Source organism: Puntigrus tetrazona, chromosome 19, assembly GCF_018831695.1.
Source record: "Puntigrus tetrazona isolate hp1 chromosome 19, ASM1883169v1, whole genome shotgun sequence".
Lineage (NCBI taxonomy): Eukaryota > Metazoa > Chordata > Actinopteri > Cypriniformes > Cyprinidae > Puntigrus > Puntigrus tetrazona.
The window spans coordinates 10991199-11009142 of NC_056717.1; the positions used below are offsets into that span (position 1 = coordinate 10991199).

General features: G+C 36.4%; 1 protein-coding gene across 1 annotated transcript in view; it reads right to left on the reverse strand.

Annotated features, from left to right (window-relative positions):
• csmd2 (CUB and Sushi multiple domains 2) overlaps positions 1-17944 on the reverse strand; it is a 241845-nt gene that overhangs the window by 114762 nt on the left and 109139 nt on the right. The window contains 4 exon segments of the mRNA XM_043218014.1: positions 1223-1347; positions 3894-3981; positions 6717-6794; positions 9048-9160. Of these exon segments, the coding sequence (XP_043073949.1) occupies positions 1223-1347; positions 3894-3981; positions 6717-6794; positions 9048-9160 (404 nt within the window).

Sequence of the window (17944 nt, forward strand, 5' to 3'; positions counted from 1 at the left end):
CTTATGTCTATTCAGAAATGATTCTAATATGGTGGTTTACTGCTTAAGAAGCATTTCATATTCATATCAGTGATGAAAACAGTTGAGCTTAAAATATTTGAGGAAGCCATGGTGCATTTTTTTATATATATATATAGTTTGTATATTTGTTTATATATCGAACACAGTGCTAAACAAATACTTCTTTTTTCCAGATTTGAACCCCATTGTATATTCTCTTTCGGTACCATACCACTGACAGGTTTTGCTGCATGTAGTTAAGATGCATGGCGTTGGTACCACAACTAAATGCCAGACTCGCAGTTCAATTTACGGCGTAAGGCAAAGGTGGCAGTATGGTGGACAGCATTTCTCTGGGGATGTGACAGTTGCTGCAGGAATGAAGTCCTGGGGGCTGTTCTAGCCAATCAAAGTCAGAAATTAAGTAAGGCTCAATAAAGTAATTAATCGGAGCCTGGTGAGGCTAAATAAGCTGATTACTGGCTGAGCGATACCATCTCTTCCTCCTTAGGAAATCTGCTTTAGAGATCTGTTGTCATCCTCTCCATTTCCTCTCTCTCATCTTTTGCTTTTTTCCCCTCATTGTCCTCTTTCATTGTCAGGTCATTAATCAAGGCCCTTTTACCCTACATTAAGATTTCAAATAATTCACCCATTTGTTAAACAAAAGGGCTTAAATCTTCTGTGATAAATCTGTTTGTTGTAAATGTGGCATGAGACTTTGTTAGTGCACATGAATGGGGGTAATTTGCATTAGTTCATTTAGTTCAGAGGTTCTAGTTGTTCTGATTAGGCCATAAATAGCAGGAAATTAGCAATACAAAATAGAAATAATAAAGAGCATCTAACCACCTTGTTGCAAATAGAAAAAAAATGCCTACAAAGCTTCAAATGGACTGAGAAAATGCCCCCTTTGCATTTTATCATAAACATATTAGGCCTTAATATGTTCAGTCTAAAATACATATTGTGTGTGTGTGTGTGTGTGTGTGTGTTTGTGTGTGTGTGTGAATTCAAAACCTGTCACTTCATATTAGATAACCAAATTAAGTAGGCACCAAAATAGTTGGACTGTGTGACAAAATAAAACAAACAAACTAAATTGTGAACAATTTTGAACAGCTAAACTCTGGAGAAAAGAATAGAATAGAACAGAACAGAACAGAACAGAACAGAACAGAATAGAATAGAATAGAATAGAAATGTTTCCACCGTGACATACCTCTGCAGATAGGCCGGTCATCACTCCAGCCAACATAACTGTCTGTAACTCGCAGGCAAGTGATGCTTTTAGACCCCTGAAGCTCGTAACCTTCGTCACAAGAAAAGTGTACGGTAGCACCCCGCCTGCAGGAGGAAAAGACTTACTATTACTTTGCAAGAATACCAGCTCATGCATGCATAAATTCTATAATATCTACATTCTGAATAGTCAGTCGGTCATTATGGCAAAATAAATCTTGACGGGGTAATCAGGTCCCCAATGTGGAAGTTTATTTAGCGATAATGACTGGCCGGCTGCACATTATCCTACTTATGGCACGGCTGCTTAGCAAATAAATAAATAAATGGACATGAAATATTGATATTACTTGAAATTATTGCATTTTGTGAGAAAGCAAGCGACCATGGAGTGCTGCGAGAAACAGACTAGCAGAGGAGATTGATAGCCAGCGATAATGATCAATTCCACAGTTTATCAGTCATTGTATGCAGATATCTGACTGCAGAATGATGATATTGATGAATCAGATTCAACTAGGATTCATATATAATTCCATTCATCTCCTCCGGTAAAGAAAGATAGGGGAAAAACACCATCTTCTATCATTTTCAACTGTGCAAAATGCTGATGCCGGACGACTCCAGCCCTTCACAGCAGTTCACAACCTCTCGCATGTGAGCTGGTATCTGTTCATGGCTAAATCAAATAGCACGTCAGCATAAATACCCCCTCTCTCCTGCCCGGCAGCACTGGTCCTGTCTGATCTCGGTAATGGACAGCCTTTGGGAAACTGCGAAGCGAGCTTCCAGACGCATCGCTGTGCAACTTCCATTACCTAGCCGCTGATGAAGGGGTGCTCAGGTAGCCGGAGCTAAGAACATTCCGGTAAAAAAGTTTCGATTGTCTTTCACTTCCCCGCTGCGATTGCCCTGAGAGCTAGTGAGTGTAAAACGGATTGTCCTCATTTGTCTGTGTTAGAATCCTCTGGGGCGCTGCCATTCACCCCGCGGGGGGACGCTGACAGCCTAACTTGCACCGCAGGCCGCTATGTAGCAGCACAGTGCCTGGAAATGACACTACTATTGCTCTGTCCCCACTCAATTAAATAGGTCCGGACCTTTGTCTCATTTTCAATCTCCTTCCCTCTCTGTCCTCTTTTTCGATCATAAATGATGGTACATATTTCACTCGATTTCTCTTCCAGGTCATTCCTACTGCCCCCTTCATTTATGCCTTAATATGCAGAATGAAATGTTTTAAAGGGAAAGTTTAACCAAAAATGTTCATTCTATCATTAATTACTCATGCAAAGACCTTCCTTCATTTATCTTAGGAACACAAATTAAAATATTTTTGATGAAACCTGAGAGCTTTTTGACCCTAAATAAACAGCATATGCAAAGCAAAGCAAGGCAGGGTGGTAAGAACATTTAGTCCGTGTGACATCAGTGATTTAACCCTAATTTTATGAAGCTACGGGAATATTTTAGGTGCAAAGAAAGCCCTCTGATTTTATTTTATTTACTCAGATTTAATTTGTGAAGAAGGAAACAAGGGTCTTAGTGCTTTGGAACAACAGTTGGTTGCTTGATTAATTACAAATTTTTAATTTTCGGCTGAACTATCCCTTTAAGACAGTGTTTTGAGATTAATTCATACTGTATTAGATAGGCCTAGTTAACGTCACATTAAGTAAATAAAGCAGTGACATTTAATTAATTGTACTATTTCGGTTTAGAAAAATTTTGTCATTTTTCCATTTCCCAGCATCTCATATATTGCATGTGTTTTTCTTCTTATTTTCTTCCTTCTCTCCTATGTCATCAATAATATATATATATATATATATATATATATATATATATATATATATATATATATATATATATATATATATACATATATATAATATGTATAATGTTATTATTATATTATATTTTATATATATAACCAAAACATTCTGGTTTCTATTATATATATATATATATATATATATATATATATATATATATATATATATATATATATATATATATATATATTATAACAATATACACACAGAGTAGTAGTTCCACAGAAAACTGAAAGTCATACAGTTTGGTAAAGATACGAGGGTATGTGACAAAACTTTTAATTTTGAGTTAACTATCCCTTTGCAATATCCCTTTATCCAAGAGCCAAATTCTTAATGAGATCACACTCCGGGAAGTGACATCATTGAGGTAGGAAAAAAGCACTACTTCTGTGATATTAATCAAAATCAATCAAAATACAAGGATGATATCCCCTTTCATGTAAATACAGCATAACCACGTCTTTTATACATAAGGCATAGAATAACCTTCCTCTCTTTCTCTGCATCTCTCTCTTTCTCTCTCTCTCTCTCTCTCTCTCTCTCTCTCTCTCTCTCTCTCTCTCTCTCTCTCCTTCCTGTCTTGTTGTGACCTTTGGGAGCCCACAGCCCATGTTTATGCTGATCAAATATCCTCCCTGAGCCCTGAGAATTAAAAGGCCAATGAGAAATTAAACAGGTGCCCACCTCCTGCATCTCTTGCTATTCATCATCCTGGCATTACAAACACTAAATTAACTGCACTCCTCTTCCCTCTCTCCTCCGTGTCCTCTCAGTGGACTATTTTAATAAGTAATCCATAAACTCATTTCTCACCTGAAATCAGAGCCTTTTCTTTTTCCCCTCTCTGGGATTCCTGGGTCTGGACACATGTTATGTCCTTGTGCCACCCCCATCTGTGATACTGCAAATGACAAAACGGAAGGGAAAAGTAGGTATTTATGAAACGGCAGGGTAGGATGGGATACACTCTTAAAGATAAAGGTGCTTCACGGTGCCATAGAAGAACCTTTTTTGTCTAAATGGTTCTATAAAGAACTTCTAAAGCTTTCTGTTTCACAAAAGGTAAACAGGATGTCATAAAAAATGCACACATTAATGCCTTATTATACCTTATTTATGACCTTATTTTACATCCATAATCTTACCCAATAGCTTTACTTAACTAAACGTAACAACTACCTAGCTGCAAATCAATAATTTATTGAGTTAAAAAGTCGTAGTTAATAGTTAACAAGTGTTACCTGCACTAAAGCGTTGCTAAATACATACATGGTCTTCGCTTTGAGCATCTTTGTTATTTAACTATTAAAAAAAACATTGTTATATGATTTAGATGTACATTTTGACCATTCATCAATAAATTAAGTTCCAATTAAGTGGAACCATTCAAAATGAATTCACAGTTTAATGCTATCGTGACATCCCTTCAATTCAAAATACAGGCCTAATACATAATTCATATAATAATATAGTGTAATTCAGATGTGCATATTTTAAGGAGTTAACTGATTTAACAACTTAATAATAATAATAATAATAATAATAATAATAATAATAATAATAACAGAACAGGATACAAATAGTACATTTCACATATCGTGGAGGGAAAAACAGATGACAGTGAAGATAAGGTTCTTGACTCAGGAAGGGTGTCATCCTACCCTTGTTCAGAATTTTCTATTTGGTCCTCTATGAACTAAATGATCATCTTTCAATGTAAGTCACTATAATGAAAGATGCATCATCCCTGCTAAACCTCATAAAAAACACTGTTCTAAAGGTTTTTTGTTTTTTTTCATCTCAGCCTACTATTTTTGTTGATGTGAAAAAAAGGCCAAATTCTGTCTTAAATCTAAGCTACTCAAGATTACCATCTGGTTTATTGACCTGCTGCATAAAAGCAGCACCGCATTTACAAGCGTGCAGTCGGTCTGAACATCAGCATGGATTTACCTTTGTGAAGAGAGCAAGGCTACCTATAAGAGCATTTGAACGTCTGCACAGCCTGCCCAGGAGGTTCATCGAATGAACAAAAGAATCAATCAAGTCCTCCCAAGAACGCCAAGATATTTTCAGACATCATTATGCGAGCACAGAATTTTCTCTGGCATCAAAACGCACGAGCTCATCCAGCCCCGCAGGAAGTGGATATGACACTCGGGGTCAAAGAGGTTGGCCGCAGCCTCGCTTTCTGCAATAGGTAGCTAGGAGGCAGGAGAGGGTAGTGAAGGGAAAACCTGAAGTGACACATGTTGATTGGCCGAGGCGCGCCTGGGTGCCGGCACTCATGCATATTGATGCGGGACAAAAGGCCACACTTGTCAGCGCTGCCGTTGAGACACTGCCGGCCATGGTGATGGTACTGGGATCCCTGATGACACCCTCAATGGGCACATGCTCACATGGGCAGGCTGACATTTTCTCACAATGATGCAGAGGTAATAGAAATGTAAATAAAGATGGCATAACAGAAGAAAGCGGGCTGGAGAAGCCTCTCAGCACACAGTGCAATTACCCCTCCTCGATAAGCTTTTTCTTTCTCTGTTTGCCAACAATGGAAACGGTAACTTATTTTCCCTCCCCTCTGGCCTTAGGGAGAAAAATAGCTCCATTTGTCTCCAATTGACACGGCGTAGAATAAAGATAGCGTTAATGTTCAAGGTTGTGTGCTTGCGCCGAGCGTGAGGACATGCTGCAAGTGCCACGGCTTTCACCAAGGAAAAAAAAAAAAAGTTTAGAATGCAAATTGTTATATATTTTAAGGTCAAGCAATATTTCGGTTGGGAATGTTTGGTTTTGGTCCGCTTGTACTCGTATGTTAATCATACTTGATATGAATAACACAAAAAAGGGCAGATTTCTAAATCAGCCTTCCTACCAAACGAACGTAGCACTAATAAATATACTATTGTATACAAAACACAATAAAACTGTTGAGAAATTGTACAATTTACACTTTTTATATATTTTAAAATGTCATTTTCAGCATTGTTATTCCAATTTTCAATGTTGCAATCGTATTGTATTATATGATATTATTATTTTTATCATCAATAACAATAACAACAATAGCAATGATAGTAACTATTATTATTATTCAGGATTCTTAGTAAAGTTCTAAAACTAATTATTTATTGTGTTATAAATTGTCTTTTCTTGTCACAGTTTATTTTATATTTCATTTAGAACTTAGTGTTTGATAACTTTTATATATTTAAATGTATATATCTATATTTATTACATATTTACAACTTTCTGAAGTACACAGCTAAGCCCATTTATGATATTGGGTTTATGTAAAGACTGTTTTTAAGTTGACTTTAATTAGAAGTTGTGATTTTTGCAACAAAAAAAAAGTCTAATAAACGTTAAAACTGATAGAAATGGATGGAAATGTATTTAACGTTGTTCTTTTTTTCAGTACAATGCAGTAAATACCGCTATCATATATATAGCATTCCTGTAGCTCAAACAGTAGACTAGCAATGCCAAGGTCACTCTCAGGGAATGCATGAACTGTTAAAGTGTACCTTGTAGGCAAATCGCTTTGGATAAAAGCATCTGCCAAGTGCATGAATGTAAATGTAAAGTTGATTTAGGAAAACGTCCTTCATGCACACGGAAAGGTTGACTTACAAACTGATATCTTGCTGTGGTTGTCTTTACTTGGCAGCATCTTTACCCCTCTGGACTTCAGTTCTGTCATCTTCTTCACTGGAAGTCAAAAGCATTATAACATGTTTATTTGAGAGCAAGAAGGATTAGAAAAAGCTAAAAAACTATAATCATAGGCCAGATGCTTGCTAGACATTACAAATCATGAACCGCATTGTAATTACAATTACAGTCTTTCAAAGAAGCTGTCATTCTTGTGCAAAAAAGCCCATTGTGTGTGAACAAAGCGCAGCATGTTTGTAGAAAAAGCGACAAAATAATGCCAGTACGCATTCATATGCATACGTACGTGCGCGCACACACACACACACACACACACACACACACACACACACACACACACACACAGAGTCAGTCATTGTTTTCTGCTACATTGTCTCAAGGCTTTGGCACTTAAATGCTCTCAAAAGAAAATCAGCATTTTGGTAAGCATTGTAATGGAGATGTTTACCATTTGCAATCAGCTGTTTCAGCAAAACCAAATAGTAACAAGTCAATTAAAATTAAGAAATTTGAATGAATAATATTTGCAAGAAAAGTTATTTATTTTTTTGACAGAATGGCAAAATCAATTTTATAAAACAGGTTGCAAAAAGTATTTTCACCTCTGACTGCCATCAAATGTGTGTGTGTGTGTATATATATATATATATATATATATATATATATATATATATATATATATATATATATATATATATATATATATATATATATATATATAATTAATTTATGAGGGCAAAACAAAAACACAACATAAAACGCCTTATATTTTCAACTTGAGGTGGTGGAAAAAGTATGTAAGTAAATGTAGTATAGAACTGATGACAAATCAAAGAGATTTAATCAAGTATGTTGCCAAAAAATACCTAAATGTCAAAATGTATTATAGATCAAAATTCATTATTACTGGCTCTATTTGGGACATTAACTGTCAATCCCCGAGACTATGAGAATGTCTTTCTCTAAAATCGCTTTACCCTCTCTCTCCATATCTAATCTTGGACAGAGCTGAAAATATACAGAGGATTTAAAGGAGCTTGTTATGTAAAGAGTGTCTCATTCCACGTTACTCAGAGCATTTCACTATAGGTTGAGAGAGGAAGGGAGGTAAAATAAAAGGAGAGAGGTCAGTGTGAAATCTAATTAAGAGCTTAGCTCCCTTTCTCTCCTCCTGATACTCTAAAAGTATTTATTTATCAAACTCGAGCTCTGTAATCCCATCCCATCGCTCTGATCTGCTTATGCAGGAGGTGAAATTCCTGCAGATTCCGTCTTTGTTTCCCGCAGCAGAGCTGACTAATCCCGTTCCTCTGCTCATCTTCTTTGAGTGATGACCTTTGAACTTGAGTGTGATGAGAGTGCCGCTAGTAGCTCAGCTGGTGTGTGTGTGTGTATCTCTACGTGTCAGGAGTTGAGGGTATTCATGACCTTTAACTGACTTAACACTTAACCAAGATGATTCAAATAATATGACTTTAATTCTAACTGCAGACATGGGAAAACCGCAGGGCACACAATGACTACTGAGGGCAAGTGCCGTGGACCGACAGTGCATCTCTCAGGTTTTATGCACTGATTGTTGGAGAAGAAAATTAAAATAAAACTGACACTAAAAGCAAATTATTAGTATTTGCAAACATGCATGGCCATTAGGCTCTTTCTGATTCTGAAAAAAATAAAATAAAATAAAATAAATAATATATATGGCATAAAAATGAATATGGTATAAATAAACATCTTTAAAAATGTATTAAAACTCATGATCTAAGGTTTATGGTCAGTTATGGTTATGGTTCTTCTTTCCTGAGTCACTCATTTAGACATTTAGAATGTGACAAAAGATTTATGTTTGAAATAAATGCTGTTCTTACTGACTAAAAACTTTCGAAAGATACTGTGTGGGTAAAATAATAATCGCAATGCATTAAATATGCATACATTTAAAAAAATATATAAAGTATATAAAGGAATTGTTATATTTAAGGTATACAATAAATCTAACATTTTCTTTAGATAATATTCATTCATTAATTTAATCACACGTTTTACACAAAATAAAATGAAAATAATAAATAAATAAATAAAAATGAAAAATAAAATAAAATAAAATAAAAATTGCAAAGAGCAGGACGTGTTATAAATAAGGTCCGGCATATCTCTAGCCTTTCGCTTTATCCATCCCCCTTTTCAGTCTCTTCAGTCTTGACAGCTAGAACCCTTGAGCTGTTTCAATGTCTTGTTTCATAGACATAAGTAAAGGCACCAGTCCCACGACAGCCCATCTTTTACCTTGATACTGAGCACTGAAGCCTTTCAGTTTGTGGTTTCCATCGGATGTGAAGTGGAGTCTAAGCCAGTTCTTGCTGCTGATGATGGGTGATGGCAGGTTTGGACCAGTAAACCTGTAATATTGAAGAGAAGACAGGATTTATGGAGTGTAGTTCACTTCCCTCTCTCTTTCTCAGTGGAACACTAAAGCAAAGCATGCAATTACAAAGAACCAAGGCTTTCAAGCTTCAACAAAGCACCATAAAAGTGGTCCATGTGCTAAAAAGTGACTCATGTGCTACATTCCAAGAAATCTGAAACCATTCGATAACTTAGTGTGATGAACAGACCCAAATTGTAGGTCATTTTTTTGAGCTTGAAAGCCTTAGGTACTAAATCTCAGTACACAGATACATTTATGTATAATGTAAAATATGAGAAAATAAATATATAAATGTATATACACATGTAAATATTTTCAAAACATTTACTGTGCATGTGTGTCCTTATATGTACGCATAATAAATATACCCTGTGTGCACATATATTACATGAAAACGTTTGTATGATTAATCGTTACTAATGCACGTACAGTAATCATAATTTATGGTTAGTTCCATTCCTAGATTCTGATTGGTCAGCAGCTGTGTTTTATACAGATAAAGCACGGCTATGACAGCTACACCAAACAGCAGCACCCTTAGCAACTGTCCTTAACAACGCAAACAATCGCTAATACAGCAAACAGCAAAGTTAAATATCTGTTATTTTATTATTTAATGAAGTATGAGTGACTTCTGCTAGCGTTATGTTGCATATTTGATTTTTAATTTTGCATTCTTGTCTTGAGACAACTTTAATGATATATAAATCATGGCTGAAGGGCGTTGTTATTTTATATATATATATATATATATATATATATATATATATATATATATATATATATATATATATATATATAAAATCATCAAAGTTGTCCCAAGACAAGAGCGCATTTTGGTTTTAGGACAAAAGCTTTGCTCCACTTCAAATAGACACACACACTTATTTAGTTTTACTGATTTTTGAATAAATCTATGGTCAATTGTTCAGCTTCATTTAATGTAGGATACATTTCAACACTACAATTGTATCACAACTGTGGCTATTGTCATACAGTACACATTAAAATCTCCCCCTTTAAACAAATGACGTTTATATTGTCAGAAGACCACTTAAAAACATGCAAGCATCTCTATCAATAAATCATAAATCATCAAAGTTTGATACACAGTAGACTTTTTCTGAAAATGAGACACATGATGACCTCTGTATGATCTGCTTAATAACAACGGACCTGCCCTAAGCTTAGATGTACCAGTGCTCAGGTCTTGGGATTGTCAGAATTAGTGTTAATTACTTAGATAAGACAAACACAGTAGGACAGCTTCTTTATTGTAGTGAGCGTTAATCGCATAAGCTGAGAAGAAAACAGAAAGTTGTCTGACAAAGAAGCGTAAGCTCATTCTTGCAGTATTTACCAAATGTCAGATTTGGCTCAACAAGCTCTACAAGCACAAAGAAAGACAGACCTGAAGAGGGAGGGAGACAGAAAGAAACAGATGTATGGTGAGGTATGAATAGTTTTACGAGAGCTTAGTCCACGTTTTCTATTTATTGCACATCTGATGCAATGAAGTATTTTTTAACTTCTCCGGCTCAGAACGAGCAAGTCCACCAGCGCTGAGGGAAGAGGATAAAAATGGGTCTGAGTCACTAGCACTGTGACTCTTTTTGCTAACGAAATCATTAACATTTAAAAGACTGCATGCAATATGTGTCAGCTGCTTACAAATGTAATGGCTTAGTCAAAATGGCTTATTTTTTGAAGGAGTCTCTGACCTGTGAGTTTTTTTTATCACAAAACAGCTTGTGTGAATACATGCAGGCCCTGATTAGATGAAAACCAATGAATTTTCATTAATTTATCTACATAAACTAATATAAGTCATAGCTCAATGTCATTGAAACATCTGCTAGAAAAGTCATTTTTGACGATTACATATGCAGCGCATTACAGCCACTTGTCTCTACATGTTACTCTACAAAATTGCCACAAAACATAGGATTGTGGCTTGTTTCCATTGTGCTTTGGTAAGTTTGTTGTGTTGAAGCTTGTTTCCATTGCGTTGCGCCAATTCCTTTGGGTTGAGACTTGTTTCCACTTTGTGGTGCTAATTTCTTTGCATTGCAGCTTATTTCTTTTAAGTTGTGTGTTGCTTATTTTGTTGCGTTGCAGCTCGTTTCCATTATGTTGTGCTAATTCTATTGCATTGTGACTTGTTTCTATTAAATTGTGACTTGTTTCTTTGAATTGCAGCTTGTTTTCATTGTGTTGCTAATTTTGTTGCGTTATGGCTTATTTACATTGTGTTGCGTTAATTCTATTGCGTTGTGACTTGTATTTATTGTGTTGCGGCTTGTTTCCATTGTGTAACACTAATTCTGTTGCGTTGTGACTTATTTGCATTAAATTTGCGCAAATATCTGTGCATTGCAGATTGTTTCCATTGTGTTGCGCTAATTTTGTTTTTTCATTACAGATGAGCCAAATTGAGACACGTTGTGTTTAAGATGGCTACCAAGAGAAAAGCAAAGCAAAACATTTTCTTTTCAAGCACATCTCAGAAGAAAATGCCATCCAACTGACAAGCCCAAGTATTTGCATTGCGACTTCTTTCACTCCAACGCTAATCAAACACACCTGAAGAAGTCAATCAATGTGCAGGTGTTTGATTCAGGTTGAAGATGCAGTAAACTCTTAAGGACTATGACCTTTAAGGACAGAAGCTGCCCTGCTGTAATTAAACTAGTCACTTTGTAATTATTAGGAAAACTTAAAAAATGAGGAAAAACACGTTTCTGTATGTGCGCTGATCATTATTTAGATGTTTAAAAGACGTAAATTAAACTGGTTGATTCTATAAAGTGATTATATCTCTTCACAATGCTTGAATTAAACTCCTTGATTCACATGAATTAGTTTTACAATGCCTTTGTGAACTTTTTGAATCTTTAAAGTTTTAGTTACCTGGACAAAAAAACTGTTTTTCTTTAAATATCTCAAAGTGTGTCGCAAAGATTGGACAAAATCTCATGGGTTTGAAGTGAGATATAGGTAAGTAAATGACAGAATTCTGGTTAACTTTGTAACTTTTTACTAAAAAAAAAAAGGTTAAAAATCTGTATGCGGCAATATTTAAAGTAGGTTGAACTGCAGTGTCTACATGCCCATTATCATCTGATTCACGTTCTATAATTCTAGCACTTCCACACACATGCAACAAGACACCCCCTGAACTACTTTATGTACCCTGTAATAGAAAAGGGGCTGAAAACCAAAAGAGCTTTTTCATTACAGATGAGCCAAATTGAGCCACATTGCGTTTAAGATGGCTACCAAGAGAACTGATGCAGAGCAAAACATTTTCTTTTCAAGCACATCTCACGAGAAAATGCCATCCTACTGACAACCCAAGTATGTGCTTTGGCCCGTTTTTTCATTTTCCCGCACAACAATGACAGTGGTCAAGAAAACACAGTGAGTCTAATCGGAGTGAATAAGTTCTCTTGCAGTGCTGTCGAGTAAGTATATTCCCTCGAATGTCAGGCACGTGGACCTGCTGTAGTGTGGACGCTTGAAGCCCAAGGGTGTAATCATGGAGAATGAAGTGTACCACAGTGCTACTGATGCACCGGTGCCTGTCATAATGCTGTGATGCTAGAGCAGCAGGGAATCACACAGTCCTATTTTAACACACATTAGCACAGTTGGGGCTCATTAACTGAAACAGGCCCAGTGCTCTCAGGGGACACAGAAACAAGACTGACAGAACATCTCCGTCAGGCATCTAGGGATTGGCCAACTCACTCTCCTAGGACCGTTTAGCTCCACTGTGCTGAAACTTCAGGAGAAGGACATGGTATCATTACTTTGATTGGTGGATTTACAGCTATCATTTACTTGACATGGACCTCCGCCCTGAATGCACAAACACTCACTCATCTAAATCCATAAACAAAACCAGACATTCACTATAACTACTGTCTGTTCATGATAGCATTATTAGCATTATGACGGCGATGTACTTAACTCCTTTATCTATGACCGTTAAAGAAATATATACATACATACACACACATTATCACATTACATATACGTGCACACACACACACACACACACACACACACACACACACACACACACACACACACACACTACCAATACTAATACTATTAATATGCTGATGTCCATGATCCCCGACCCAATCCCCGACTAAACTTTGTGTCCCTAAAACAGTTCACGGTTAAACCATGGCACCCTATGTAATGCTAAAACCATCTTCACAGAAACTGATGGGCATGAAGATGGCGAGAACAAGATTAATGCCTTCCACAGAATCAATCACCCACAGGTCCGCCTTTACTGAAATTAGTTTTCATCCTCTCAAGTACATTATTTATTTATTTATTACTACCCCCCCATCCCCATTCTTTGGATCCTTTTTCCTTTGAGGCCTGCCGGAATAATGGAAGTGGCGTTGAGTTCTGACTACTTGTCACATGACATTAGACTTGATTTATGATGGCAACCACTGGACAGATTAAGTGAGGCTCGGTGCAGATTGCATCTTTTATTGCGCTATTGCCAGCTTTTGTTCCGATATAGAGATCCCACACTGGAACAGGTGGATATACATGGGTCACACCAAGTTTCTGTTTTCACACATCAAGATGGATTCACATCTCTCTATTATTCAACTAGAATTCATTACTTTTCTCATTCACTTTCTGAAAGCAAGATCTCAAGCTATTTTCCACGAAAAAATAGTTTAGCATTGTCGTTTTTGCTGTATAGAACTATGATTTGTAAGACAGCTGCAGAAGCTTTGTTCAAATATGAATACACTCTTCTTAATCATCTTTTAAAATGAGTGTGTCAACTGATCCTTAGCCAAGGGTTTTCTCTACCACAAGAAAAAGATCGTTTTCATAATTACGCCCAATTAAACCAAAGCTGAGGAAAACATGTCAAAATGTTTAAATCTTGCCAGATTATACTAAAACAAACACAATTCTCAAAAAGTGAAGCTCTGTTGCAGACATCAAGAAAAAGACTGCAAGTATGCTGTAAAAAGACACTTGTTATTATGAAATATTGTAGAAATGTCACACACCAAGTGTACCAAGTAAAAACGCTTGTAAGTAAATACATTCATCTTCTCATTGCAGGATAACAGCGCTGAAAATAAAACCAGTAATGCAATAAGTTTATGTTCCAGCATGCAAATAAAAGGGCAAATGTTAAATTACTTTTGCATTTCAGGACCATTAAAAATTAACCTGCTATGTGCTATGTATTATTATATATATATATATATATATATATATATATATATATATATATATATATATATATATATAAGCTTTATTTGATCTAGGATTCACTTTAACACTAACACTGTGGCTATTGGCATATAGTACACATTAAAAATGTACTCCTTTCATCAAATGACTTTTTATCGTCAAAAGACCACTTAACATAACATGTAAGCATCTCTATCAATAAATCATTAAAGTTTTTGATTGACAGTAGACATTTCCTGAAAATGAGATACATGATGACCTTTATTCCATTCCCATTCGTATTCACGCCGATTTAATGATCTCACAGGTGCCTCATCGGAGCTGAAAAACCTGGAAATCTCCCAGATCAATATGATGGATGAACTACAGTCACCAGACACGAAATACTACAGCGCTAACCTGAAAGTGCACTCATGGACAAGAGTTTAAAGCCAGACCTACACAATGAGATTATGTGTATAATATAGTTTACCAGACAGACTTAATGTTCACGAGTGAAGCTACATACACAAAACATGGGCGCATAAGCAGTTACGATGAAAGTGCAAGTCAAGCACATAAAACACACTTCCCAATCGTTTCCCCACACCCATAATCTTTTTAAGGAATCACTCTCATTCTCTTTCTCATGTCCATCCCGCAATGCAGCAATTGAGATGTCCATTTGAGTTAAAAAGCAATTCAAGCTCAAGTCACCCCCATTAACGTATAGTGATTATCCCAGGGAATGGATCAGGATCGTGTAAGTAACAGAACGGGGGTGGTATCGAAAATGTCATTATAGATTACAGCCCTCATAAATATGCTATTAGGGCAAGCTGAAAAGAGCCTGACGACCCTGGCGTCACCCCGTCTCACTCTTTTATTTCCTTTCTTTTTAAGAGAAACAATTTGCACCTGGCAAAGAGGTCTGAAAGTCAAACATGGATTGAAGGAAGACGCTTTAAGGGTATCACCGCAAGTTCAATACCCCCTTCCACCCTCGTTCTTAGTATTAGATTTTGCCCAGACGTGCCTCAAGAGTGCAGCTTTAAATGAGTTCTTGATCCCCATCCAATGAACTTCCTAGATAAATCTAAAATTTCTATAGCATCGGCCGCAGGGAAGTCAAGGGCATGTGACTCTCATAGACAGTGCCTGTAATCGGTTTATTACCGTCCAAATAAATATCACCACAAAGGTTAATGGGCCCGAGACCTGATACCATCACATGCTAAAAAAATAAAATAATAATAATAATAATAAAAACAATTGAAGTTTGTCTGACTAGACTTGGATTTTGACAAGCCAAATGGATTAAAAACACCGATTCCGCTCTCGCTGGTCAAAGAGATGGGTTGAAAATGTGGTGAGACGTGATTAAGTTCTTTTATGTTTGATCCCTCTGCTCGGCGATCGTGTTTGATTGCAGACTGCAGTGGTAGAGGTTGATTTTGGGATCTGTGGCACTGCACAGTGCCTGTCTCACACACAGTGGCGGCTTAATTGCAGATACTTAAGCAGATCAATCACTCTGCTGCTTTATATTCTGCTCAGGCCCGGTGGCTGAGCATGGGTCAGGGTGACTTTAAAGCTCCAAAGTTCCAGTATTTTAATGACTGTGAATCATAAGAGAGCGAGCAAAAGAGAGAGAGAGGTGGGTGTGGAAAGAGTGTGCTCTCGCTCTGAAGTGACAAAACAAATCAGACTCCCAACCACTGAGTCCAGAGCTGGGAATTAGGGCTCGGGAAAGAAGAGAACGCGGCATGGGCAAAAGCTTTGACCTTCATGTGGTTTAATCCTGCTGGCTGTGGACTGCTATTAGATTCACTTAGAGTCTCCAATGTCTCTCCTGTTGAGTTTACCAATCACCAATCACATTTATGGCCCTTAAGGAATGACTAAAGGTCAAAAGAAAGGGGGGTGGAAATGAAAGCTGAGGAAGAAAAAAAAAATGATTTTTTAATTCTCTCTTTAATTCTCTCTCAGGGATTTCGATATGGGCCACTTTATACCTCAATGGGCCAAAAAATAAATAAAAAAATGACCCAGAGAAATATGCAACCAATCACATTTAAAAGGTTAGTTTGCCAGAAAGAGAGAAAATGCAAAAATGTAATTGATTTCTCACCATCATGTCAAACCGGTAAGGCCTTTGTTCATCTTCTGAACACAAATTAAGATATTTTGGGTCAAATAAAAAGCTTTCTGGCAATGCAACTACCACATTCAGGATCTAGATATGTAGTAAGGGTATCATTAAAATAATCCATGTGACATTTAATGTGAATTTAATTAAGTTACAAGAATAATTTTTGTGCGCAAAGAACATGCGTTTAAGACTTACACTGAAGGCCAAAACGTTAAACAAATTATTTTTGTTGTCTTTGCACACATAATGTATTCTCATAGTTAATTAAATGAAATTAATTTTAAACTGGACTTTTTTATCAAAGTCTTACTACCTTTCTGGGCCTTGAACATGGTAGTTGCATTCCTGTCTATGCAGGGTCGAAAAGCTCTCAAATTTAATCAAAAATCTATTCATTTGTATTACAAATATGAATAAAACTACAAGGGTATGTTATTAATGACAGAATTTTCATTATTGGGTGAACAGTCTGTAGTCAGTAGGTAGGCAGGTACATAACTGATAAGTATGCAGACACACAAATACCACTAATAAAAATAAATAAAACAGACTGAAGAAAAAAAGTTATTTTAAAAAGAAGGTGTTTTGCGTGTGCAATCTTCTCAAGCTCGCAGTGCCATGCCCCTGCATCCTTTCGGATTCACAGTTCCTCTTTCTTTCTTTCTTTTCCTCTACTCAAATCTTTTTTCATTGTCATGCCATATAAAGACATAAAAGGAACATGAATAAAAAATAAAATTAATAATAAAAGCTGCAGGGCAAAGCAAAAACAATTGTAAGATGCTGCGTACTGTATAGTTGTGTGAACAGCATTGTGGTAATGATGACATGAACTGGATTACATGAAGAATACAGTAAATAAAAGAGAAACATATAGCACATGTGGTTGGGCAAGAAAACTTGGCCAGGGCCCCAAAGCAGCAGGGGGAGGAGTCAGAGAGAGTTTGGAGAGGAACTGATTTCCATTGCAGCGTCATCCATTATTCATGAGATGCCCTTTGGCTCCACAGCGCAGTCTTGTTAAATCTTGAGGAGGCTTTTCTTTCCTTCTTTCTTTTTTTTCTTTCCTCCACCGCACTTTCTTTCTTTTTACAGAAAATACAATATAGACCCTGATTGAAAGAAATTGCCCTCTGGATGGAGCAAGCCTGGCCTCAATCTATTTTTTTTTTCATCTTTACTCATTTCTACATCCTATGGTTATTGTCTGTCCCTGTTCTCCTTCTATAAACACGGCACAAAGTTGCAAACAGACAGGCATCATAAGTAGTGATGAAATGATATACTTGCCAAGATGATTAATCATCTAATAATTTGGCCTTTTCCTTTTTAAATTATTTTATTTATGTTTTGTTTGACCGATTAACAGACGTGTTA